Source organism: Xiphophorus maculatus, chromosome 12 (assembly GCF_002775205.1).
Source record: "Xiphophorus maculatus strain JP 163 A chromosome 12, X_maculatus-5.0-male, whole genome shotgun sequence".
Lineage (NCBI taxonomy): Eukaryota > Metazoa > Chordata > Actinopteri > Cyprinodontiformes > Poeciliidae > Xiphophorus > Xiphophorus maculatus.
The window spans coordinates 13,017,514-13,043,511 of NC_036454.1; the positions used below are offsets into that span (position 1 = coordinate 13,017,514).

Below are 25,998 nucleotides of genomic sequence, written 5' to 3' on the forward strand. Positions count from 1 at the left end.
ATCATGTCTATGCCAGAGAGAGAGAGGGAGAGAGAGAGAGATGGGAAGAACAACACTATTGTCCCCTGTCCTTGGTCCAATCTGTTTCAACAAAAGCCCCGGGTATGTGGTGTGATGGACTCCTGGAGCCTTGACAGGGTGAAGCTTTACTAGGGTGGCTGCTCGGTCAGTCCTACCCTGTAGTGTAACAGCTTGGATCTGGGCTTGATGGATGATGAGAGTGAAAAAGACAAGAAGAGAGGGGTGGCATGAGAGAAGGTCCTCATCATGCAGTGTGGCTGCAGGGGAGTCATGCCATGCCCAGTAGCTTGGTGTTCATGCCAGGAACAGAACTTTCTCTTTAAACACAAAAGTTATTGAAATTAAAGAGTATTTTCTGTTAATCATTTCATGTCATCATTTGAATTAAACTGATGAATGAATGAATTTCTTTACTTTGCATGTACATCTGCAAAGAAACTGTCAAAAAAAGATAGATTGTCTTTTTTCAACTCAGGCTTTTGAAAATGTAATCTATAAACTTGGCCTTGTCTCAACACACCGTCTTCTGGTGTTGAAATCCTGGGGTTGCTCCAAAGAGCTCTTGTGTAAACACAGTTTAGGAAATGACCTAGCTATGATTGAACCTTTTAAGAAGGCTGTATTATTTTAAGATGGCTTCAACCAATCTGGAAGTAATTTGATACTGCAAATGGGTTTATTATTCAGACATGATCAAAGATGATCCTAAAGGGCCTCCGAACATATCTGTATATCACAAAAGGAAATTCACTTGATTAGTGGAAGTTCCTGATGCTTTCTTCAGTCCAGATGTGTTGCTTGCAGTGTTCTGGTTATCAAATAATCATCAACTCCAGAAATAAATGAACAGATCAGTTCTGTACTCTGTGCTGCTCAGGACAAATTGACTACATACCTCCTGTGTGTCCTGGAGATAACACTAGAGACAACTAGCTTATTTTCACTTATTTTATAACAGTGGTTCTTAATTTATTTTACTGAGAGACCACTTTCTTGCATTTGTACACATATGCACTTATAAAGTTAATCATAGTAATGGAGATCTATAGATAGCCACGGAAAATGCAGCTAAACACAAGCGCTGGCCTATGAGCATTTTCTACAGGTAGGAAAAGAAAAGAAGATGGATTGAAAGAGAGCAGTAGCTTTGACAATGACTTCAATCAGAAAAGAAATGACACTAAACACAGAATTGAGCCACTAGTACTTTTTATGTAAACAATGTAACATTTCAGTTTTATTCAATTTATTTATATAGCGCCAATTCACAATAAATATTGCCTCAAGGCACTTTACATAAAAGATGGTCATCTTTTATTCATCCATAATTTTTCTCTCAAGTATTTTCATTCCTGTCACATGAATGTGATTCTGCTGCTCCCACCTGGACCACGCCATCACGCTAACGTGTCCTCCTCCATCTTTGCCTCAGGTCAAGTCTCCAACTCTAGCAGGGCTGAGCGACGACTCCGACCGCACACTGACCTCGTGTGATTTTAATTTGCGAAGCCTGGCTCCGGACCAGAGGGTCGAAGGACTGCTGGCCTTCAGCAGCCATGAGGAGCTGGATCGCTTGCACCAGGAGGCGCGGCATGCAAAAAGACATCCTGAGGTGTTTGCGCTTTACCCGCCACCTGATGAGGTAAAGTATTCACTATTTAGCTATTTAAATATGCATAATTCACATATTTAAACCAACTAAATCAAGGTTTTATTTATGGAAACTTATGCAACTTTTAATATAAATGTTGAATGTTGACCTTAACTCTAAGCAGATTTGAGCTTAGTTTTAGTTTCCACATTTGCAGAATCTCAAATATTTAGGAAAATCGTCACTTGCGTTGTGCAAAAACATTTTTCTGAAAATATAAATTTTCTTCCGGCCCATCTACATCTGCTTTTCATTTTTTGCTTCTTTTTGTTTTTGTTCTAGGACGATGCGGTGGAAATCCGGCCCATTCCCGACTGCCCCAAAGAACACACTGGAGAACGCATCTTGATTCGATGCCAGGCCATGAAGTATGTCATACATTTTCATTATATTGTGGGAGGGAGAATGGTTCTATCATTTCATCAGCTGCTTTCTGTTCATTGTACACGGTGGGCAAAGAGCCAGCAGTTGCTTGTTTTAAAGTGAAAATCTTCAAGCACCCTATTATGTATGAAAGTAAACTTTTCTGTTTTATATAGCAAATAAGGTACTGATGGATTTAACATCTGATTGTTATTTATGAGTCTAAGTAGATTAATAAAAAGGAATTCATTGACAGACAAAGCAATACATCAGGGTGGAGGACTGCTCTGTGGAGGGGTTCCTCCCTAAAAAGTCTGTATTCCTCTCTCTACTTAGTGAATTTTTCTCTGTCCTACACACACACATAAATACGCAGACCACTCACATTTTTCTGCCTTACACTTTTCATAATGCCTGTCCCTGTGCAGCCCATACAGCTGCCAAATGTCTGGGTTAATTTCTCAAATTGCAGTGGTTTGGCATCATACTATCTGACCCCCTTTTTTTGATCCCTCAGTTCAGCATGTCATCATTTAGCGTCGGGACAATGGGTTCCTTCCTGTCATAACTGCCGTTTACAGGAAGAAAATATATTCTGAGCTCAACTGTAAAAACAGAGTTCCACTCATTGGCCATACTTAATTTGCATATTTCCTCTTCTTCCTCCACTTCAAGGTTTGAAATTGACATTGAGCCCATTTTTGCCACCATGGCCTTATATGACCTGAAAGAGAAAAAAAAGGTAAGGAAACTCATTATTTTTGCAGAGTAGCTATTCTTATTAAGTAGTACTAGTCTGCCGGGTGTGTCCCAGTGTTCTCATGTCTACATATGCACAATGGTATTTCCTCACATTAATTCTAATGCTAGGGATAGTCAGTCAGCTATATCCTTCTGCCGTTCTTCTCTCATGGTTTTTGCTCTCATGGTTTTTGTGCTGCTTTGCAAGATTAACAGCTTGATGATACTCTAATGGGTGGAAGAGAAGAACTGAAAATTACCACCACAGAAGGAGATTTATTAGCTTATATTTCAGGATGATGCACCAAATAAAAGCTTCTTATTGCCCACCTCCTGGCAAAGATTAGTAAAAAGCCTGAGAACAAGTTAATGTTTTATTGCTGTTGTATGCAGGAATTGTATTTAGAATTGTATGTCAAAGAACATTTGGGAAAAAATTGAGACCCACCCTACAGATTCCACACAGTACTTAACAGTAGCTATATACTCATCATTCAAATTGCTAAGTATTTGTTTCTGAAAAGTTTTAACTTGATCTCATCAAACCAAAGTGAGCAATTACATTTAAACAGACAGCAGTGTTTAGCAGACGCAGCCTGTTTATGTTTGTGTTTCTGTCCTACAGAGCGGGATCTTTCCTGGTAGGTCTCTCAAATAATCGGTTGACATGTTGACAGCTGGTATTTAGACTATGTGACACTCTGATTGACTTTAGGAAGTAAAGGTGTTAAATCAAAATTGGAGACAGAATAAATTTTAGGGGTCCCAACAAATGTGGCAATACCCTCTCACCTTAAATAAATTATATTGAAAGTTGGTTTTCAAAATGATAGTTAAAAAATGCTGATTTTCTTTCTAGGCTTTTTAAATTCACCTTTACCAGGAACGCCAATAAGTCTGGAGAGCATATTAAGTTAAAAAAATGATTGCAAATAATGTGAAGTTGCTATTCTGATGGCGTATCTTTGTGGCGGTGAAACAACTTCCTGTCTATTGCTATGAGTAAAAATAAAGGCTGAAAAGTCATGAAGCACGTCTCTATCTGCATGTTGAGGAAACTGTCGCTCTTGTTTTGTCAGAGGTGATTACAGTTGAAACTACAAACTAATCACTTTTGACCTACTTATCTTTAAGATCTTCCCCCTTTTTCCTCTATATATTTGTGAAGCTCTCCTCTGTGTGCTTGTTTAGCCTGTTTTACTCTGTTTTCAGTGTTGCGGTTAAAAATAGGGTTGTTGCTTGTGTTGTGTTTTTTTCATGCACCTCTCAGGCTGTTTTACGTTTGTGAAATCTGCAGCAGATGTTCATAAAATTCCACTTAATACTCTGGGTTATTAAAAAATGTCCTTCTTAGAGCACAGAGGCAGGCTTTGGCCCAACAAGCGGCCTACTTAGGATTTAAAATGTGCAGATGTAAAACAGACAGAGGTTTTACATTAGGCATGCAAGCAAATTAGCTTATTTTTACAGCAAGAAAGAAATTGATTCTTTACAAGTATTCCCTATTATGAATGATGACCTTTGTTATTTTGTAATAAAGTTTACCAAGATATATCATTCCTTAAGAACATTCCTCTGTAGTCAGCAGTATAAGGTCAGACTCATGCAGTTTATGCATAAAAAATATATTAGCAGGCATGGTAAATTCTTTTTTTCCCCAGCAGTTTTCACAAAGATTTGTTTTGATTGAAGCGGTTAGAAGAGGAACGTGCCACGCAGATGCTAATTCTAAAGCACCAGATGTTCTTCGTCTGACAATGCAAAGCTTGTTGGTGCAAGGCGGACTCTGTGATCAGAAACAACGTCACGTTGAAGAGGGGTTATTACATTCCATGTGTCATTTCATCACAGTTTAATGGTGATTTGCAATAATGATTCTCTCTGAATATGAACAAAGTGAACCCTGGGCCTTTACTTTTAGTGAGTGAGTGATGCATGTCTAACTGTAGAAGTCAGTTGGCTCATATTAGCAAAAGATGAATAGTTTTTTAAAATGTTTCAAAAGTAAAATAAGAAAAGTATAGCATGCAATTTATTCATTACAGTTAGTCTGATAACCTGAAATAAAATACAGTGCAACTAATTACCTATAGAGGTCCATCTAATTGTTGAGTTTCCATGTTTTCTTTTGGTTTCTTTCCTGCCACTCACTCAATGACGGCTGAAGATAGGCACCAGCTCTGTGGGTGATCCTGCATATAAAAATGGATGGATGTCTTGCAAGAAGGCATATTTGCCATGAAGAAGAAAAAAAACAAACATTTGCAGTAAAACCAGTCAATATGTTATGAGGTGTTTTGTGATAGATAAACTAGATTAGACAAAAAGACTTTGGCAAAATACTTATCTAAGCATGCAACCCGATCAAAGTTAATCTTGATGATTTCCAGCTACCAAAACACGGCAGATTTGCTTTGTTTGAGTGTGTGCTGCTCTGGTCAGTGCAGTATTATGGACAGAGGTTAAAAGCCCTGCAGTAAATAGGATCACATGACACGCAGCAGGTTTGGTCAGATCAGAACATTTTCTTTCTGCCTGCAGGCTGTAATAAAAAAGGGAGATGAGAAATTGCTGAGTGCTGAGTCAGCAATGCTTTTTGATCAATTTATTGAGACTGCTGCTTGTCTAATATACTACTCTTCTCTTTAAAAAAAATCTATGTTTCTTTCATTTTATCATCCAGATATCAGAGAACTTCTACTGTGATCTCAACTCAGAGCAGTTTAGAAACTTCTTGAAACCTCACACTCCACATGTGGATCACTCCACCCTGGCTAGATCTGCCATCTTCTCTGTCACTTACCCGTCCCCTGATATATACCTGGTCATCAAGGTAAGAATAAAAACCGATGTCCTATGACAATCATGTGGAAAACAGCAGAGGTTCCTGGTTTTAAAGAAACCCCATAGTTGAAATCTAAAATATACTGCGTACCCTGTAATTCAATGCATTGTGAACCTTTCCCAGCAAGATATAGATTTTTTAGAGGGGCTTAAATGTTGCAAGCTTCTCTGATTACTTGTGTACTTCCTGTCTGTGTTTCAGATTGAGAAGGTCCTCCAGCAAGGAGAGATTAGTGACTGTGCTGACCCCTATTTAACAATGCGGGAGAGTGACTCTACAAAGGTAAAGTAGCAGAGCAATCTGTTTGTTGTGTCACCAGACTCACTTCACAGAAATAAGCTGGCCTGTTTCTTTCTTCCCCTGGTAAAGCCAATGATTCTTGTGGGTTTATTATTTAACTCTAAAATGAAAGTAAAGATTTGTGGCTTTCTTTCTTTATTTCAGAACAGAGACAAACTTGAGAAACTGAAGAGCCAGGCAGAGGCTTTCTGCCAGAGGCTGGGCCGCTATCGCATGCCTTTTGCTTGGGCAACAGTTAACATCATGGAGGTCATCTCTCAAACTGCTGCCTCAGACCGCGATGTCACAGATTCTGACAGCCTAAAAGGAGGTGTGTACGAGTTTGTCCACAGAAGAACCTGCTCCTGCTTAGAGTCCTGCATGTGGTTTTTCATCATATTTTGGAGCTTTACCAGAAGATCCAGATTATGTTTTATTCTAAATGAGTACAAAGTAATCTTGGGCACAACTTCTTAATGCGTCCTTCACAGTATATTTACATATTTCACGTAAGAAACACATTTTTCAAATGAGAATTTTAAATGAGCATAGATGTCCTGTCAAATCCTTCCTATCGACAGTATCAGTATATTGCTGAAATAAAAAAGCAGGAGAATGGACTAGAGGGAAGAAATGTCAGACCAAAAAGATTTCTGAAAGTTGTGTCTTAAAAAAAGATAAAAAAACAACAACAAAAAACAAAACAGCGAAGACCAGCACAGGAACTGGTGAGATGTGGAAATTAGTGCAAAGCCAAGATGGAAAGGGAATGGCAGTGATCTTCTAACAAAAGTAATTGTCTATAAAACTGTCTAGGGCTTTAGACCCTTTTCGAAATTAGTATGTCTGGATATTCATAAGTGATATCATAATTTCTCAACAAGTCATCTCCCGCATGTCAACTTTTCAGCTAATTGCACTCACTTGTTCTCTGGCAATATTGTAAAGTGTTTCCACATATTGTAAAAAAAAAAATAGTTTCTTTCAAAAATCTGTCATAATGCATTCATTATTCACTGAGTTTATATTTATTCAATCTTTATTTTTTTCCTTTCCTGAAGGTAAATCCAGCAGCATGGACCGGAAAACGCAGCTCCCCAGGAGGAACTCTGAGCGTTTCACTAGCATGGAAGAAGCTTGTTACAACGTTCACACTTTCAAACCTGCAACTATCACTATCACTACGATTTTCAAACAGGTTAGGCAACCAAACACAGAAATCAAGCTTTGTTTCCTTTTAAAGCTAAACTCAGCAAGATAAATGTCGCAAAGACGAGGACGTGTACCAGCTTGTCCCTGCGGCCTATTATGAAAAGAAAAATACATATAAATGCATAAAGCTCTTTTAATGTTTCTGTTTTGTAGTTGCACCTTTTGTATATTAATTAATTTGAGACCTTTTCACTTTTGCCATTTATGTAAATTTATAAAACTAACATTGTGTGTGTTTATGTTTCAGGAAGGGGATCGTCTTAGTGATGAGGATTTGTTGAAATTCTTAGCTGATATTAAGAAATCCTCAACTCCACAAAGAAGGATCAAGACAATACCAGGTTTTTTTCTCATTGCATTTAACTATTTGATCTGTTTACTGAATCTCATGCAGCAGCTTTTCTTTTTTCACAGAGTAAAGAGGAATAATGCAGCTAACAGTTCTCCAATTTAATGCCAGTCACACTGGCATCAAACTGATTAAAAAGTTTTTTTTCTAAAATAGAGGTATTGATCTGATATCGTTCATGGCCAGAAAGTGCATTTCACTGAAGGGAGTGTTTTTTTCCCTTCTCCCTTTCTAATTATTGGGTGTCTGTTTCTTGGCTAATGCAGTATTTAATGTGCCGTATAAGCAAACTGTAAATGATCATGTCTTCCAGGTTGCATTAAATTGGACATGTCTCCCATCCACGACACGCCGCAGGCCTGCTTGTCCACCGAACTCATCCCACTCATACCCGTGGCTGAGAAAAACATCCGTCCCGTCAAAGAGGTGCTGGAGTTTCCCTCCAGTGAAGTATATGTCCCTCACAACATTTACAGGTGTGTTTGACGTCTGTTAAAATAGAAAGCATTTAACATAATTGTATACAACAAATTTTGTCGGAAGTACAACAAAATTCAAAGGCTACATCAAAGTGCTGTTTGGCTCTACTATCTGCTAAAAGTAAAAGAATAAAAAAGTGCTGTTTTGTTAACATGCTTTGCTGTGCTGAGGCAGTGAAGACTCTAATTGCATTTTAGAGAAGAGAGACTGCAGCCCATGATCTTTTGCTCTTTCTTGATTGCTGTCTCTTCCAAGGCACAATAGGTTAGGACGATCTCTATGGAGGACCGACAGAATGTTATCAGCAGCTTCTGGTCGATGTTTTCCTTCTTGAGCAATCTCAGGAAGTGCAAATATTGCATTGCCTTCTTAATAACAGCCGTGGTGTTAGCCAACCATGAGAGGCCAGGAGAGATTTTCATCAACTTACCACCAGATAGCTAAGATATATTTGCTACAGGAGCGCCATCTAGTGATTTTTTTTGTAATTGCTTTCTTTCACTCGCATATTTCTTTGGATTCTTTTCTTATGTTATAACCAGGAGGTCTCATCCTCATTTTCTCTGTTTCTCTGTAGGAACCTGCTCTTTGTCTACCCTCAGAGACTAAACTTTGTCAACAGGCTCACATCAGCAAGAAATATCACCATCAAAATCCAGTTTATGAGTGGAGAGGACCCCAGTTGTGTTCTGCCTGTGAGTGTAACGGTTTAAAATCATTTAACATGTTGAAAGTTGACATATTGTGAAATGCATTCATGTTTTTATTCCTTTTTATGTTCCTTTTTATTTTTAGGTTATTTTTGGGAAATCCAGCAGTCCCGAGTTGTTACAAGAAGTTTACACGCCTGTTACATACCATAACAAGCAAGTACATGTTATTGCATATAACTCTGATTCCTTAAATGTCAGGCTTTGCTGTGATATGTAAAAAATATACATGCAAGTATGAATGAATAAATAAATAAATTATTAAAACTTGAAATTTGGGAGATTTGCTACTGTAATTCATTAGCATGTATGTTTTGAAATATTTAGTCCATAAAGCATATTTATTTCTCAGTTGTTTATTTTGTAACATCTTCCCCTTTTAGTAATCCTCTGCTTCTATCTTTTCATTGTTTTATAATATTCTTTTCAAAGGACTTCAGTCTCCGTCCTCACTTCTCCCCTCACTTCGCCCTACTTTCTTTTAATACTTCTACTTTGATAAATCTTTTTATCATGTAAGTATTTGTGGATTTCATGTCTCTTACCCTCCATTTTCATCTTCTTTTCTTTTGTGCTTTCTCTTGTTTTATTGTCTTTCTCAGGTCTCCAGACTTCTATGAAGAGGTGAAGCTTTCCCTTCCAGCCCGCCTGACGGAGAGGCATCACTTGCTGTTCACTTTCTACCACATCAGTTGCCAACAGAAACAGAACCAGAGCGGCAACTGCGAGACCCTCATTGGATACTCTGTGAGATTTAGCTTTTCTCTGATAACACTCCTCGCTTCAGTCTTGAAGTCTTCAGTCTTCAACTTTGCTGATCTAATGAATCTGGTGTTTGCCTTTGGTGCAGTGGTTGCCCATCCTGAGCTGCGACCGGCTGCAGACTGGACAGTTTTGTCTGCCCATCGTTCTGGACCGACTTCCTGTCAACTACTCGCTACACACTCCAGAGGTACACACAGTTAAATATGTGAACTGCAAATGTAGTCATACCACTTGAACTTTTTCACATTTTGTCATGCCGCAGCCACAATCTTGGTGGAATTTATTATGATAAAGCTGGCAAAGATGCATCATTTCAGGCACTAACACATTTACTTTTGAGTTTATTGACTTTCAACAAGTCAATAAACTTGAGTTAAATTGATATTTAACTTGATGGAGTTAAATATCAATTTAAAGGTGTTTCTAATAAAAAAACTTTGGTGGATATAATGCGTATCTATTTACAAATTGCACATTAAGAATGTTTTTGCAGACTGAAATAAAAAAATTTTCTGCCGTGTTCCTTGTAGAAACTTCCACCCCAGGTCCCTCCGGTCAAGTGGATGGAGAGCCACAAAGGGCTTTTCAACCTTGAGGTCCAAACTGTATCGTCTGTTCACCCTCAAGTAAATACAAATTTCAAAGTTTTACTTGTTTCACAGACCAGATAGATCATCTTCAATTACAACCTGTTTTTGCTTTCTAATATGCCTTTCTGCATTCTTTTATTGTGACTTCTCTGAAACAATCATCCCTTTACTGCACCAGGACAATCACTTGGAGCGTTTCTTCACCCTGTGTCATGCGCTGGAAGGTGGAACTACATTCCCTGTGCGGATCAAGGACGAGAAGATTCCCGAGAACAAACTGGAGCACGAGCTGAAGCTCAGCATCATATCTCTGTCCTCCTCTAATTTAGAGCCTCTGGTGCTCTTCCTCCACCGGATACTGGATAAACTTTTCACCCTCATCATGCAGCCCATGGTCATAGCTGGCCAAACTGGTGAGATGCCACTTAAAATAAGATGTTTCTCATATTTTTGTCATAGTATAACAAAATTGTTTTATCTTTTTACTTATATTTTCTGATTTTAAATTTCTAACCATATCTATGTGCATATTTGTGCACATGTCCCCTTTTTTTTAGCCAATCTGGCCCAGATAGCCTTTGAGTCGGTGGTGTCTATTGTCAACAGCCTTCATAACAGCCAGGAACTATTCAGGGACCAGCTGGGAAGAAATATCCTCTTAGCAACCTACCTTTACTGGGTCTTTCGTCTTCCTGATCCCCCCCGAGACACACAGAATGCCGGTAATGTCCTCATCATTTCAGTCACTGAAGTGTATTTACTGCCAAAATCTCCAGATTTTTTATTTCTATGCTTTTTTGGGGACCTTGCCCTCAGGTCCAGCAGGTTCAGCTCCATCATCAGACAGCCGTTACATGACCATAGGTCCGGCTACGGCCGCCAGAGTCGGCAGCATGCTCCTCCAGTCCCGGATCCGCAGCAGCAGCAACCCCGACATTCCTGCTCAGCAAGCTTCTGATGAAGATGCAGAGATCAAAGACATTCTCTCTGCAAAGGTAATGATTAATTTGACCAAACCAGATGGATTTTGAAGTGTCAAGAGATCTATCTCAGTTTTCACTGAATGTATATCTTTTACCTGATTGTTAGACAGATGTAAAGAATCACAGGGTATGGCTTGTACAGTTTAGATGAGATGTTTACATATATGTCATAAAAAGACCCTTGAACTAAATTTCCTCACTTTTTAATAGTCATACGAAACTCTTCCTGTTTTTGTCAGATGGGATTAACAAAAGTATTCAACTTGCTAAGTATTTCGTTTGTGGAAAAGTGACGTCTTGCATGCTGGGTGAATTACAGTACATGTCAGTACTGTGGATAATGACACTGTCCTGCATTAGCTTTAGCCAGCATCTTCACAAGGTCTGTTGCTTTTGCGTCTCTTAGACACAGAATGAGTTCTGTGTCTAAGAGATCAGACACAGAATGGTCAGACTTAATACAGATGAATGTTGCATTTTCTGGAAAGGATGAACCGAGCTTGTGGGGGTCCATCGTTATCTTCATGTTATCTTTGCTGATTTCCTTAAGGGTTTTCTATGATGTCACACAAAGAAAATGGATGTTTACAGCCTTACACTCAAATTGTGGCATAAATATTCTTGGTAATCTCTGACCTGATTTAATGTGAAACAGTTGGAGGAAAGAAAATCTTATGCATGTTTGACAAAGTGTATGTAAATATGTGGTTCTGTCTGTAAACACCCCAACTTTTCAGTTTATACAGAATTTACTCTTCAGCCTGAAAACATCAATCATAGTTTGATGGAACATTTTGCCTGCAGGGCCTCAACTACCCGGGCAGCCGCGTATCCACCTATGTGGAAACCAGCAACTATCCAAACTCTGCAGGAAGCACAAGGCCCTCCAACAGAAAGGTACCGACTAGAAAGAACAGAAAGGCTGCAAAGCATAAAATCTAGTGTGATATACATGTTCATTTCTTATACGGTTGGTTTATTTAGAGAATTAGCAGAAGAGAGAATTGTTTTTGGGGAAAATAGAATAAGGATAGGATACTATACAGAGAGTTCAAACAGCAGCTACTGGTCATCTGAGGACTCATTTCTTCTTCTTGCAATACGTTACTATTATCAACAATTATGTGGTAGTTAAAATATGACTGCATTCTTTGTGTTGGACAAGAGGACTTGACTCTTTTAGGAAATAACAGATTTAAGTTATACTCTGTACACATACAGAGGAAATGTATGGAAAACCAAAACGAACACCTACAGTCTGGAAAATTCACCATCCATTATCCTCTATTAGCCACAAGGTGGGAGTGTAACGTTGAGGACATTGTGGTTGGTCAGAGTTCAGTGAAACTGTAGATGCACTATTTTTCACTACATTTTATTTTCTCTATTACAGCAATTTCACGAGGAGCTGGCTCTGCAGATGGTTGTCAGCACTGGCGTCTGCAGAGAAAACGCTTACAAATATGCCTGGTTCTTCTTTGAACTATTGGTCAGTGTCAAATTTTTAATATTTTTTACGACTCCATGTTTGAATTTAACTTACAAGGCAAAAAAGTTAAATAAACATATGACTTTACAAATTGGTAATAATTAGGGTTAAAAAATCAAAAGGATTCAAATAAAACATTGACGTTACTGTTGATACCAACAGTTGCCGTTTTTACGGTTTTAGGATTGCACAGCCTGGGAGGGGGGACATGGAGCAAAGGAAAAAGGAAAGGAAATATCTTTTGTGTAGAATAGAGTTTTGTATTGCTCATACAGATCCCCAATAAATTCTAATGGCAAAGAGAAGAAAATATTCCTGTACACTAGTAACATTGAAATTGGTGTATGACTTAAAATTCAGAAATAAACTATTGTTTCTTTTAAGGAGTCTACAATGTTCTCTAGCTCAAAATGTTTAATGTTCAGACCTAAACTGAAGGATTTTATTTGTAAGAAATTCTTTCATTAAAGCAAGATTTAAGATTTGTCAACCCTTTCTTGTAAAAAAAACCCAAAAAGATAATTTTTCAAACTTGAGTTGAATTTTCTGTTGTGACTACACATGCTATAAAAGTCAGCGTATAGGTGAAACCACAAATATGCACTATAGTTTATTACATGTATTGTTAAAATCTTTATATTATTTAATATCATATTTATATTATAGCACTTATAATTGTACATACTATAATATGAATAGGGCAACATTTTTGCTGGGTTTGCCTCTGATAACAGGAGAGTTTAAAGCCTTTTCTTTATAAAATGCCTTCAGTGTTTATTTTTCATCAAAATTAAGGTGTTTCTACTCCGCTAAAAATGGGAAACTAAAATAAGACAATTCTAACGTTTAACGATATGTATCTTAATATCTCCGTGGCGTCAACCAATTTCCGTATACTGTCTGTGTGGTTGCTGCATGTGTTTGGCTTTTTTTTTCTCTCCATGTTTTCCTGATGTGTGATTCCTGTTTGTTTCCTGTGTGGCTTGTGTAAACAGGTGAAAAGCATGGCTCAGCATGTGTCTCAGCTAGACAGGTACACTGTCCCCCGAAGGAGCCGCTTCTCTGACAGATTCAAAGATGACGTCACCACCATCGTCTCTGTGGTCACAGCAGAGATTTGCACAATCCTTGTCAAACAACAAAAGGTGACAAAATATAAAGACATTTATCAGCTGAGCTAACTGAAGCAGATTCCCTCAACTCGAGTCCCAAAGCTGTTTAATAGAGGACCCCCTCCACACCTTCTGATCTCTTGAGTTGGGCTGTTTGAGTGTTCATCTTCTCTGTGTCCTCTAAACAACAGGGAGCTGCAAGTGCTAATTAAATTTGTCTCTGTGGTAACAAAAGCTTGGCTTGCTCAGCTAGATGCTTGTCGAGATCCGGTCAGTGGAGCTTACTGATTGCTGTTTGTTGACTGTTGTTTCAGGAGGTAGAGCAAGCAGAGAAAATCAACATCAGTCTGGCCTTCTTCCTCTACGACCTGCTGTCCCTCATGGACCGAGGGTTTGTTTTCCAGCTTGTGAGAAACTACTGCAACCAGGTGAAGCCGCTGTCAGACTCATGCAGAAGCATCATTTTAGATTTAATATATACAATTTTGTATAAAATAACATGCCTTGAAGGTAATATTGACCATTTCTCTTCTTTTTTTTTCACTTGTAGATGTCCGCTAAGAGTGTTTCAATGCCAACTTTGATCAGCATGCGCCTGGAGTTCCTGCGAATCCTCTGCAGCCATGAGCACTACCTCAACCTGAGCCTCTTTTTCAGCAGCCCGGCTTCTGCGCCCGCCTCTCCCTGTCCGTCCATTTCTTCACAGGTGTGCCCACTCGAGTGGAAGATTTCGAATTTGTATCTAAGGCCATCGAATTTAATGCAATTTTAAAGCAAAGCACGTGTTCTGCATAGCACATCATGGCTGTAAATGCAAAGTAACAAAGCCGTAGACTACTTTATTCTGGAAATATCATAACGAGGAATGTAGAGACAATATCTGATCATTCAGTTAACATGTTTTCAAACATTGTAGCTACTCCTGGCTTCTGACTGTTTCCCTCTCATTTCATTGTTTTTTCTTCCATTCAGAGTTCTGGCTCCTACCAGGAACAGCAGAGGATCTTGGCGTTGTTTGATCTGTCTCAGGAATTCAAGCAACAGCATTACCTCACCGGTCTGCTCTTAACAGAACTTAGCGCGGCACTTGACATGGAGTCAGAAGGGTAGGGAGGAACTCTGTCAAATTGTTTCCAATTGTTTTTTTGCTACTTTCAGATTTTTTTATTTGAAAGCTGCATTCTGAATCTTCATCAAATGAGGAAATGTTTCACTTTTTGTCACAGTAAAACCAAAAAACCCTGGATTTTAAATGATTGTCCAGTGCTGGGTAGTGCATACTAACGACCAAATGAAATATAAACCTTTTTGCCTATAACTCGGTGTGGCAGAAAAACTAACATAGGAAACTCCTTAAATTCCCAGGACGAAACATGGTGGTGGCATCATTATGGTGTGGGAATTCTTGGAGAAAAGTTACTAGATGTTGCAAAACGCTTCCAGCAGGACAGTGATCCTAAATACAAACAGAGCTACAGTAGAATGATTTAGTTGATGCATATTGTATTGACTGGCCCAGTCAAAGTCAAGACTTCAATTTAGTAGAGAATTTGTGGATAAACTTGAGAATGAGTGTTTACTCTTTTCTCTTCTGGCTGAGCTTGAGCTCTTTTTGTAAAAAATAATTCTGAAAAAATTTCCACTGACTAGTTGTGTAAATCTGGTTCAGATGCACCCCAAATTACTTTTAGCCATAATTGTTGCAAAAGATAATTTTACCAGAATGCTGATAACAAAAGCATACCACACTTTTCAGATTTTTGTCTGCAAAAAGTTGTAAACCGTCACTATCTTTCGAAATTATTACACTACTTTGTGAAGGTCTATCATAAGATATGCTTTTTATGTTTGTAAGGAATGTGAGGAAATGTAAAAAACACAGACTGACCTTTTTTTCTCTGCTTGCAGGGGAAAGGTTCAAAGAAAGGCTATCAATGCAATTTACAGCTTGCTGTGTTCCCATGATCTGGATGATCGCTGTGTTAAAACTGATGTCAGGGCCAAGGTTTCTGCTCTCTACCTCCCCCTGGTGGGGATTATTATAGAGTCGACCAACTACCTGGATTTCACAGGTATGTGGAAAAGTATCATATCATGGATTGATGACAGTTTTTTTCAGTATTTGGGATAAAAGACAAGAAAACACTCCAAGTGTTGGTGATTAAGATACTGTGGAACCTCCCATTAATGAGGTTTAAAAAGGTGGAAGGTTCATGCCTTTAATCCTCAATTAGCCACAATGAAATAACTTTATTTTTCTAAATACCCGTGTTCATCCATCTTTCTTCACCCTGACATAAATGTGTTAATGCCGGACTCCATTGTCTGTCTTATGTCTACTTAAGACATGGCAGTGCTGAACTTACAGCTGTAACTCCTCTCTGCTTCACTTGAATAAGCCCGGCTCCTGTTTGTCTCATTCAGTTTGTGACACACGCGCCAGCAAGAACAAGACCGGCGAATCCGAGGATGACCTTGAAAACGTGCCGCCTATCAATCAGTCTGTTGCCATGGCGATTGCTGGGAATCCCTTCAACACATTGGGGCGTAACGTTCTTATCTCCATGGCATCCCTGGTAAAGTTTATGCTCCTAATTGGAATGACGATTGTAGAGTTTTAAATGGGTTTAAAAACTTTTGTCTGGTTTTGTATTGTGAGTGTTTTGCTTCCCAACAGGTGAGCTGGGCAGATGCTGATTGATTAGCTGTCAGAGCCACACATGGACTTCATCCATCCTGCAAAAAAAAATAAAAAAATAAAAAATCACTCATTCACATAAACACGCACATCTGTGGAAGATGGTTTATGGCCAGGCATTGCCGATATAAGTGAACAGGGCCGTCCTCCTTGACAAACACATCCATCAAGCTGTGGCTGCAACAACAACAGCACAGGCACCAAAACTGAGCACCGCCATTCTCTTCCACTCCAGAACATGAATCAGTTCCCTCCGTATGTTGTTACGAGAAAGGCTGTTGTGGAAAGAGCGGTTTTCACTTGAATGAGCCCATGGCCTGGTAGTTGTCAGAAACCGGAGGAGCAGCAGCCAGAGCGCTGGTTCCTCATATTCAGGCAGCTTGCCTTCAAACAGAATATTCATGAATCATTTAGTCACTGCAGGAGAATTGACAATGTAGATATTCAAATAAACAGTGACACGTTTTTGCTTACATGCGACGGTGTTCTGTGTCGGTTCTGGAGAGGATTGACTCAGTTCAACTCTGGACAAAAAGAGACTTGAGTAACCGGGTTGTAGGTGGGACACATAGGGCAGTGGGAGCTTAATGGCTACATTTATCAAAACTGCCACACAATGAAGCAGCAGTAGTCATCCACAGCAGTGATTCATCATCACACGAATGAAGCTAAATTAATCTGCAGGAGATTAAAGGCCTGTTGAGATGGGGAGGAACCATACTTCTCTGACGCCAGAGTGAAAGAGCTGACCAATCACTTCACAATGGGGTTTAAAGAAGCTTGTGAATGATATACTATTAGATACACTTATTGATGTACCTCAGGTCGACCCTTTAGAAAGAGGAGTGTGGCATGATTTTGAGTTGGGTTATCTATAAAAGGGATGCCCAAAGATGCATGCATAGACTTGTATCTCATAAAGTTCCCAAATGGGGATTAGAACCAGAATAAATGGGAGTGGTACTTAAAAATATTTCAGATGGTAATACATAAATATTGTCTTGAATTCAATTCATTAAGCATTTTAAGAAATGTTATCTATAGGTTTTGTAAATACTTAAATGCTACAGAAATTAGCATGATATAACATTTTTACATGTGTATAAAGTGGTTTCCTTGCAGATCTGAAATGAAAGAGACAAAAATTTTGTACCTAAAATACGTAGGTACATAATGGTCTTATGAATTGACAAAGGTGTGATTTCACCAGGAGGCTAACCAGACGCTTTATCCATCGTGTTTGGTTTGAAAGTGCAGCTCAGACAGAACCAACCAATGACCCAAGCTGAACTCAGTTTATGCACACACGTGCTGCTGCAGACTCCAACCTGGGGGCTCTTCAGACATATAAATACGTTATAAATCAAACTTATGTCTTCCTTTATTTTGTAAAGAATATAATTTGTATCTGTCTGTCTTCATGTGTTCCCAGCAAGGTAAATCTGTTGCCACCCTGGCTGCAGACACCAGTCGCCACCTGCTAGTTTGTTTCCTCTGGGTGATGAAGAATGCTGATAGAAACCTTATCCAGCGCTGGACTGTGGATATGCCTCCTTCACAACTCAATAAACTGCTGGAGCTCCTCACTATATGTGTATCTTGCTTTGAGTACAGGGTCAGTTATGGGCCTTTTTGTTTCTTAATAGCGCAGACGGAACAATTTTTCTTAACTTTTATTTAAAAACAAAAAAAATAATAATTCTAGTTGTATTTTTTGAATTTCATGTCTGCATTTATATATTTTTATTACAAAATATTCAAATGGTATGAGTTGTGCTTTCAAACTGGTGATTTTGTTTTTAATGTGCTTCTGCAGGGTAAGCAGAGCAGTGATAAAGTGAGCACACAGGCCTTACAGAAATCTCAGCAGGCCAAGCTGCAGCTAGAAGAAGCCCTGCTGAGAGGAATGGGAGCCCGTGGAGAAATGATGAAACGGGTTGGAGGTAACACATTTGTTGTTGTGTTTTTTAAAAAAAACTTTATTTTAAGGAATACAACATTTATTTGATGCCTTGTTATATATATTTTTAAAAAAGCAGAACAAAGCCTGAACAATTTTCACACAAACTCTCTTCAGCATTAAGGTTTAATTTTTTTATTTTATTTACTTTTTCCAATTAATGAATTGTCAATTAGATTTTTTTTTAACTTAAGATAGCCCAGTGTAGGTTTGCAATAAATATGCATCTTACATACAAGGACGGCTTCATATACTGAATAAAAAGCATAGGTAAGTTTGTTTGACAGTCTTCTTACTTTCTCTTCCTGTTTATTCATAACCTCCTTTTGAATTCCTGACAGGAATGGACAGAACTGTGGGTCAGAGAGAGAACCTGCGCTGGAGGAAAGACCTCACTCAGTGGAGGCAAACAAACGATCGACAGGATAAGTACGATTACCATATGTGACTTCTGGTTTTACTCTAATTACCAACCCTATTTCCTACAGTCAATATGTTTATTTTTTTTATTTTTGTGTAACCTTTGTATTATCGCCTTTCAGAACAAAAGCAGAGTTGGACCAGGAGGCTCTCATCAGTGGGAATTTAGCCACAGAGGCTAATCTTATAGTCCTGGACCTTTTAGAGACCATTATACAGGTTGGAAAATGATCTTTTCATAATCACATTAGGACTGTCACTCAGCTTACTGAAGTAATATAATTTACGGCAAATTACTTCAAACACAGATTCAAAGAATTGAAGAGAAACAAAATTATAAAAAGAAACATTGAACTGGCAGGAAAACAAGGAAACAAGTTATACAACTGCTGATCTAAAGGTTTTTAACATGAAATCCAGCTTTTCCAACCAAATAAATTATGGTTAAGATTTTCTATAATTATATGTAATTATTACACTTGTAAGTCTTTTGCCAGTTTTTTAGATCAAGTGATGGCATGGAAATGTTTTTTGGTGTGGGTGTCATCTCTTCCCTAATTTATTTCAAAGCGTCTTCAAAAACCTCAAAATCAACATTTGGATAAAATCTTCCTACTTGTTAATGTGGAATAATTTTGGCAAAAAGGTTCACAGCAATTTGCTTGGATTCAATCCCATTTTGTCCCTCTTCCCTTATTTTTAATACTGACTGGATATGTTTGTACTATAAGGAAACCTCTATTAGCTGAAGCTTTCTAGCCCTTAGAAATGTGGCAGGAGCGAGGCTTTCAAATACTGTCACAAGCCTATAACAGTAATTAGAAAAGTATTTTTCTATTTTTATTTAGGAATTAATGTCTTGTGCCCTGCAAGTACTTTCAACTTTACAAATTCAGCCCATGCTGCGAAAAGTTTTGACACCACCGGTCTGCACTCACCTGGAATCTTACCACAAAGTACAACATTTTAAAGTATAGACCTACGTTTTTGTTGCACTGGCAGAGATCAAATTTGTGTGTTGAGTCTGATCATGGTGAGCTTTTTGAAGATGATACCAAAGTACAAGGAAAACCTCAAGGTAAATCAGGGTAAACCATCAATCACTCCAAATGATAATAGATAACAGTGTAACTGACTCACCAGATGTTTTAATCTCAGTATGACATAGTCGGTTTGTTGTGTTGTGTCCTCTCAGTGTTTATTTACTGGGTTCCACCCGCAGGTGTTTCTATCTGCATTTTATGACTAATTTCTCCATCTGCTCTTTGTGCAGGCGGTGCCGTTAAATGAGTGTAAAGATAGCGTTGTTGGCGGCGTGTTGAAGGTGTTACTCCACTCTCTCACCTGCAACCAGAGCACCACTTTCCTCCGTCACACCTTCAGCACACTGAGAGCACTTGTCGTCAAGGTAGTTGCATTATCATAATCGTGTGTGTGGGTCTGTTTTTCTGAAAAGGATGCCGTGTGTGTGGGTTGGTATCATTACACAAACATTATCTGAGTCTAAATTAGATGTTCTTATTTGTTTGTGTGGGTGTCAAACCGCTGATGTAAGCTAGAATTATAGATGTATGTAAGCACACCGCCTTGTAGAGCACACCTGATGGTTTGCTTGCGTGCAGTTCGGAGACCTGTTGTTCGAGGAGGAGGCGGAGCAGTGTGCAGATCTGTGCCAGAAGGTGCTTCAGTACTGCAGCAGCCCTGTTGATGAGAACAGGAGCCAGGCATGCGCCACGCTCTATCTCATCATGAGATACAGCTACAGTAATGCAAGCGTAAGTTAATACACACACACACACACACACACACACACACAACAGAGCATCCCATAAGCTTTGTAAAAATCCTGCTTTAAAGGTCTCCCTGTGCAAAGATTAATTCATAGTTAGTCTGTGAAGTTAATTTACAGCGACTTTCAAATGTTTTTATACCTCTTGAGCTTTTTTAAAATATCTGATACCTCAACATTTTTTACTCATATTTCATTTGATAGGCTATCATAATCTAGTTTGTAATTGTGAAATGGAAGAGAAATTGTGTATTTTTTAAATACATTTTAGCAAATCAAAATCTAAAACGTGTGGGATGCTTTGGAATTAACCACTATAAACATCCCTACTCCATGTCTGTGCCACCACCATGTTTTACTAAAATGATGGTGTGTTCATAGTGCTCTACGGTGTTATTTTTCCACTACTCAAATAATTTACTAATGACACAAAGTTCTGTTCAGGCCTCCACTGACCAGAGCAACTTCTTCCACATGCTTGTTGCATCCTCTGTATAGCTTGTGGAAAGGTGCTATTTCTTATTTCTTTTACTCAACAATTTGTCCATACAGTCTGCCCCACCTGTGGACCTCTGCGGCTCCTCCAGAGTTACTAAGAACTTTGTGACTGCTTCTTTCATCTATTCTTTCTTTGTTTGATTGGTTTGATTGGGTGTCTGCAACCTTTGCAATCCCAAAAAATATTTATAAATATCCTCTAATCTAAATTAGCTTATGGACTTTTTAAAAACTATTTATTTACCTGTATTTTCTTTTTGTCAGACTAAAGAAAAAAAATTAAGCTTTAAAAAATGGTAATGAATGCAATTTCCACCATTGAATATTTGTGAAAATTACATCAGCAAAACACTTAAGTTGTGACCAAAGGACAAATATTTTCTGCACTTAGTCATTCTGTTGTATAAATTGCAAAAATCACATGAAAAGACTGCTAGGGTTAGAATTTCTAGCACCTCATTCCTTAGCTCTTTAAAATGTTTGGCCAGAGGTGCCATGTGGCTTAGAGATAGAGCAGACACACGGTATATGGAGGCTATAGTTCTCGATGCAGCTGTCCCTGGGTTTATTCCAGACCCCCAGTTATTTACTGCATATATCCCTCTTTCTCCCTCTGCTCTTCTTCCTATCAAGTTATTCATGAATAAAACCCACTAGTGCCACAAATTCTTAAAAAAGAAATTAAGCCGACATTAATTAAAGCAAGTGTTAAGGGCCCAAAGAGTCACCTGTGGCTGTGTAGCAGCAGGCTGCAGACCCGTGTTTTTAAGTGTAGAAACATAAATTACAGAACCATAAATTAAATTCTATGACACCAGATTCTATTAACTTGTCCCTCTGATAACTTCTCAAATGTTTAAAGGTCACCACAACACTTTGTAGGTGCTTTTCCTTTTACTTCATACTTATGTTCTAAGTTGTGTTGGTCTAAAACCTCAAATCCCAATAATACACAAAGTGTGTGGTTGTAATGTCACAAGTACTTTTTGCAAGACATTGTACGTTTTGTGCCAGTGAGACTTCAGAATGGCTCCCTGCTTCAGACCCATTGAAGCAACGAGTCACTCAGATCTGTATCCTATCTGCTCTCCCTCTCTGCTCAGCTTTAATGTCTTTTCCATGTCTATTTTGAGCGTGCAAGAAAAAGTTCCTGGTGAAGGATGTGTCTCTTAAGTAGAGAGCAGAGAGATATGTTACTGTCTGTCTCTCCATGTTCTTATCCCTCTTTAACTAATGACATCCCTTCTATGTGTGTGTGTGTTTCAGTATATAGGCGTGTGTACGCGTTTGTACCACATGTGGAAGGAAGAGAAGGAATTTCATAGGACCCAGAGAGAAGAAAATCTTGATGAAGATAGAGGAGTGTTTGTAACAGAAGTGAAACAGCAATAGTGGGAAATGAAAAAGACAGATCTAAAAGGAGTAGCGAGCATAAGACAGAGTATCTTCTTTCATTTTCTTCATCGGTTCGATAACTGCTGCTGCAGTCGATATTTCCTGTGTTTACAATCTGTTCACTTTAATCAAAGTCAGGCGCCTGTCTATGGAACACGCTCACACGCACATACATACAGTATCTCCACTTTCTAGGGAGTCTTGCCCTTCTTCGTGTCCCTGTTTATGTTTGTTTATACAGTGTATACAGAAGGAGCTGTGATCTGAATTAGCGTAGCAGCCAAATGAGTCATCCATACAATGTTTACCATCTACCTCTTTCTTTGTTTATGGTCTGATCCTGTTTTCCACCCACATTTTGCTCTCCATCTGTCACAGACACCTATTTTTTCATCTCTTATTTACCCTTCTTTGTTTAATTTTGGATTATAACAATAAAATGAGAAAATACCAGGAACACACATCCAGTTCCAGTTCTGGAAAAGTGAGAATAATACCCAGACATAGAGGGAAGAGGGTCAGATGAAGCTAAAAAGAAAGACAAAGAGGTTTTATGTGTTGACTTAAACTGTCATTAAGTCCGTATTGTAGGGCAAACACACGTCTGCACACGCACACACACACTGAGTTAGAGGGCAGTGATGAGTGGTGAGCCCCTGGCTCCATGCTCAGTTGAACAGAATGGGGCCGTAGAGATGATCCATGGGTGATTATGTCTCTGCTAATGGGAGATCATTTCCCGCTTAGCCAGTCATGCTGGAGATGGATGGGACATCTCGTAAGCATGGGCACCGTCTCTTTCGCACATTTGCTCAGAAGATGGAAGGGTGTTTGTCAGGCTCTTGTTCTTGGACAGGTAGTGTGAAAGAGGAGGAGACAAGAAAGAGAAGGGGGGGGGAAAAACAGATATTTGTTCTTATCCCAACTGTTTTAAATAGGTTTGGTTCATAACTGGCTGTTGTTTCAGTCATTTATTTACAATTAAGTTAATTGTAAGCAGATGTAGATTTTAAATTATTTCCATTCAACCAAGAAATGTGTTTCTTGTAGAAGATTAAACAGAAAAAAAACAATAGAACAGTCTAACTGGATTTTTGAACAAAATTATGCATTTTGATAAATAAACTACATGATATTTTACCCTCTTCAATAATCAAAGGAAGAATTCTATATTGTCATCACACCAATGAAACCCTCGTTAATTCTTTACCAGTTTTCTATATGCTGTCACTGGTATTTTAACAATTCGTCTTTGGCGATGAGCTCCAGTTTCATGAAGTTGAAAGGCCCCCTTGCATAATTTCATAGTTCTGCTCCCATTGATTAGAATGTTTTGAAATGACAGCTTAGTGGTGATTAAGGTTGATGTTTTTCTTGTTTCCTCTTTTGTTTGGATGTATTGGTGATCCATTTCTTTGAATCTGATTCAGTAAATTTATTTCTAATAAATTGGCTGCTTTCAGATGTGGTTGGATCTTCGCTTTTATTCATTCATTTATCATTGCTTATTATTTACATAGTGCAGACTTTTGTTCTTCACATGAAAGTGAAGGACAAAGCACCTAATTCTATAAATATTCGTTGTGAATCCATGGATAATTCACATTGTATGGTTAATTGTTGTGTTTTTTGTTCTTCTCAGAACTTTTCAAGGGTGAAGATGCAGGTCACCATGTCACTGGCCTCACTGGTGGGCAAATCATCAGACTTCCAGGAGGAATATCTAAGGCGCTCCCTCCGCACCATCCTGGCTTATGCAGAGGAGGATGCCGAGATGCAGAACACCCAGCTTCCCTCACAGGTGAAGGCTTAAACAGTGTCAGAAACCATGAGCAATCCTGATTAAATGTTCTAAAAAGCATGATCTTACTTATGTCTGGATATTCAGGTGGATGAGCTATTAAGAAACCTCAACAGCATCTTGTCAGACACTGTGAAGATGAGGGAGTTTCAGGAGGATCCTGAAATGCTTATGGATCTCATGTATAGGTAAGAATGAGAAAGAACCTGATGTGAAAAGAGGTACCTCCTTCTTTCAGTCTGCCTCTCTATATCATCTGTTTTTATTTTGCTTATCATTCTCTTTCTTCTTCCAAACCCCTCAATGCTGGTTCTTATTTCTCTGTGGTCTGCACTGTTTAGCCCCTATTTGCTGTCTTCACTATGGTAACCATGTGGTAGCAGTTTAGTCCTCTGATCTGGTTTTGTGTATATGCAAAACTAAACAGTGTGCATACAAATGGGAGAGTGCTTGTGCGTGTTTGAGAAGGAGCAAGTGGGGGATGCATCGAAACAAAGAGAGCATACATGTGCTACTGATGATTCTGGCACTCTACCTTGTTGTGACTCAGTGATGTATCGCATCTTATTCGTCATGCAACTTTCTGTTCAGGCTTTGCCAGTCACCTGGTGAGTGGCTGTGTTGACAGTGCTGCAGGAGGACCTTCACATACAATTTTTTTACATATATCTAAACATGTGCACTTAAAGTAGATGATTGACAAATATTTGAGATGCGGAATACAATTTTACTTGTAGTACAGTGATTCACTTGCTTTTTTAATAAATAATAAATGAGTCATTTCAGATTCAGAATATATATATTTTTATTTTTCTGCACTTGACTATAGTAGCTGAATTTTATGTTACAGCTCCCACACTGGTCCACATTTTGCTCAAATATTATCAGTAGGCTTAACATTTACTCATATTTTGTACATTTCATTTTGAAGACGTTTGATTTATTTCTGTTTTTTCTTTACTTTATGTGTAGTGGACCTGTGTCATACTCTTTATGTTTTCATATGAGGATTTGAACTGTGAGATATTTAAGACGTTTATTATTTTCAACTTAACAGCTGTGAACATCATTTGGTCTATCTCCTAAAATCACAATAAAAACCTTGAAGTTTGGGATTTTAATGTGATGAAACAGGGGGGGAGCTTAAGAGGTTCAAAAATTTTGCAATGTACTGTAAATGTGCTTGGTACTGCATATACGACTTGTTCCCATTCAGTGATCTTGTTTGTGCTGCATAGTAGTTTTTTTTCTCAGTTGAGTTGCTCCCAAGGCAGATTTTAATCTTAATTAGACTTGTAAGCGATTAAATAACGGGTAAAGAAAAAGGAGGGAAAACGTATGCTCTTTCTCTTTACCCTCCAGGATAGCAAAGGGCTACCAGACGTCTCCTGACCTCCGTTTGACCTGGCTGCAGAACATGGCAGAGAAGCACAACAACAGGAAGTGTTATACAGAGTCAGCCATGTGCCTGGTCCATGCTGCTGCTCTGGTGGCTGAGTACCTCAGCATGTTGGAGGATCACAAATACCTTCCTGTTGGAAGTGTCACCTTTCAGGTATGCAGAGAAATGGCAAGAAACATATTGAATGATGCTGGAGGAAGTAATTTTAACATTAACCCAACAAAGAGACATCCTGATCAAGACTTTGTCATTGCCACCTGCCCAAGTCATGTTTTTTAGACATTAGTCAAGTTGGCCTAATTAATGCCTTGAAGTCCTTGGGAGGAGGGGAGAGGGGAAGTTGAACGCTTCTACCATCAAGACAAGGTCCATTGAAATATTTGTCTTAAAAACTGAAGGAGGACAAAAATGCTCATTTTGCAGCCAGCTGACCTAAAGTAAAAAC

At 38.7% G+C, this 25,998-nt stretch overlaps 1 protein-coding gene across 2 annotated transcripts in view; it reads left to right on the top strand.

Annotated features, from left to right (window-relative positions):
* Positions 1-25,998, top strand: part of dock8 (dedicator of cytokinesis 8) — a 62,913-nt gene that overhangs the window by 23,761 nt on the left and 13,154 nt on the right. For both annotated transcript variants that reach the window (XM_023343436.1, XM_023343437.1), the window contains 34 exons: positions 1,454-1,663; positions 1,955-2,040; positions 2,711-2,777; positions 5,460-5,609; positions 5,823-5,903; positions 6,066-6,231; positions 6,962-7,098; positions 7,360-7,453; positions 7,775-7,937; positions 8,519-8,636; positions 8,737-8,807; positions 9,254-9,398; positions 9,502-9,603; positions 9,947-10,042; positions 10,185-10,419; positions 10,564-10,728; positions 10,823-11,001; positions 11,794-11,886; positions 12,383-12,478; positions 13,474-13,623; positions 13,905-14,018; positions 14,141-14,296; positions 14,563-14,696; positions 15,499-15,662; positions 16,015-16,166; positions 17,721-17,903; positions 18,105-18,231; positions 18,590-18,677; positions 18,791-18,887; positions 19,942-20,076; positions 20,291-20,443; positions 23,993-24,151; positions 24,239-24,339; positions 25,514-25,706. In XM_023343436.1, coding sequence (XP_023199204.1) covers positions 1,454-1,663; positions 1,955-2,040; positions 2,711-2,777; positions 5,460-5,609; positions 5,823-5,903; positions 6,066-6,231; positions 6,962-7,098; positions 7,360-7,453; positions 7,775-7,937; positions 8,519-8,636; positions 8,737-8,807; positions 9,254-9,398; positions 9,502-9,603; positions 9,947-10,042; positions 10,185-10,419; positions 10,564-10,728; positions 10,823-11,001; positions 11,794-11,886; positions 12,383-12,478; positions 13,474-13,623; positions 13,905-14,018; positions 14,141-14,296; positions 14,563-14,696; positions 15,499-15,662; positions 16,015-16,166; positions 17,721-17,903; positions 18,105-18,231; positions 18,590-18,677; positions 18,791-18,887; positions 19,942-20,076; positions 20,291-20,443; positions 23,993-24,151; positions 24,239-24,339; positions 25,514-25,706 — 4,560 coding nt within the window. The remainder of the gene's footprint in view (positions 1-1,453; positions 1,664-1,954; positions 2,041-2,710; positions 2,778-5,459; positions 5,610-5,822; positions 5,904-6,065; positions 6,232-6,961; positions 7,099-7,359; positions 7,454-7,774; positions 7,938-8,518; positions 8,637-8,736; positions 8,808-9,253; positions 9,399-9,501; positions 9,604-9,946; positions 10,043-10,184; positions 10,420-10,563; positions 10,729-10,822; positions 11,002-11,793; positions 11,887-12,382; positions 12,479-13,473; positions 13,624-13,904; positions 14,019-14,140; positions 14,297-14,562; positions 14,697-15,498; positions 15,663-16,014; positions 16,167-17,720; positions 17,904-18,104; positions 18,232-18,589; positions 18,678-18,790; positions 18,888-19,941; positions 20,077-20,290; positions 20,444-23,992; positions 24,152-24,238; positions 24,340-25,513; positions 25,707-25,998) is intronic.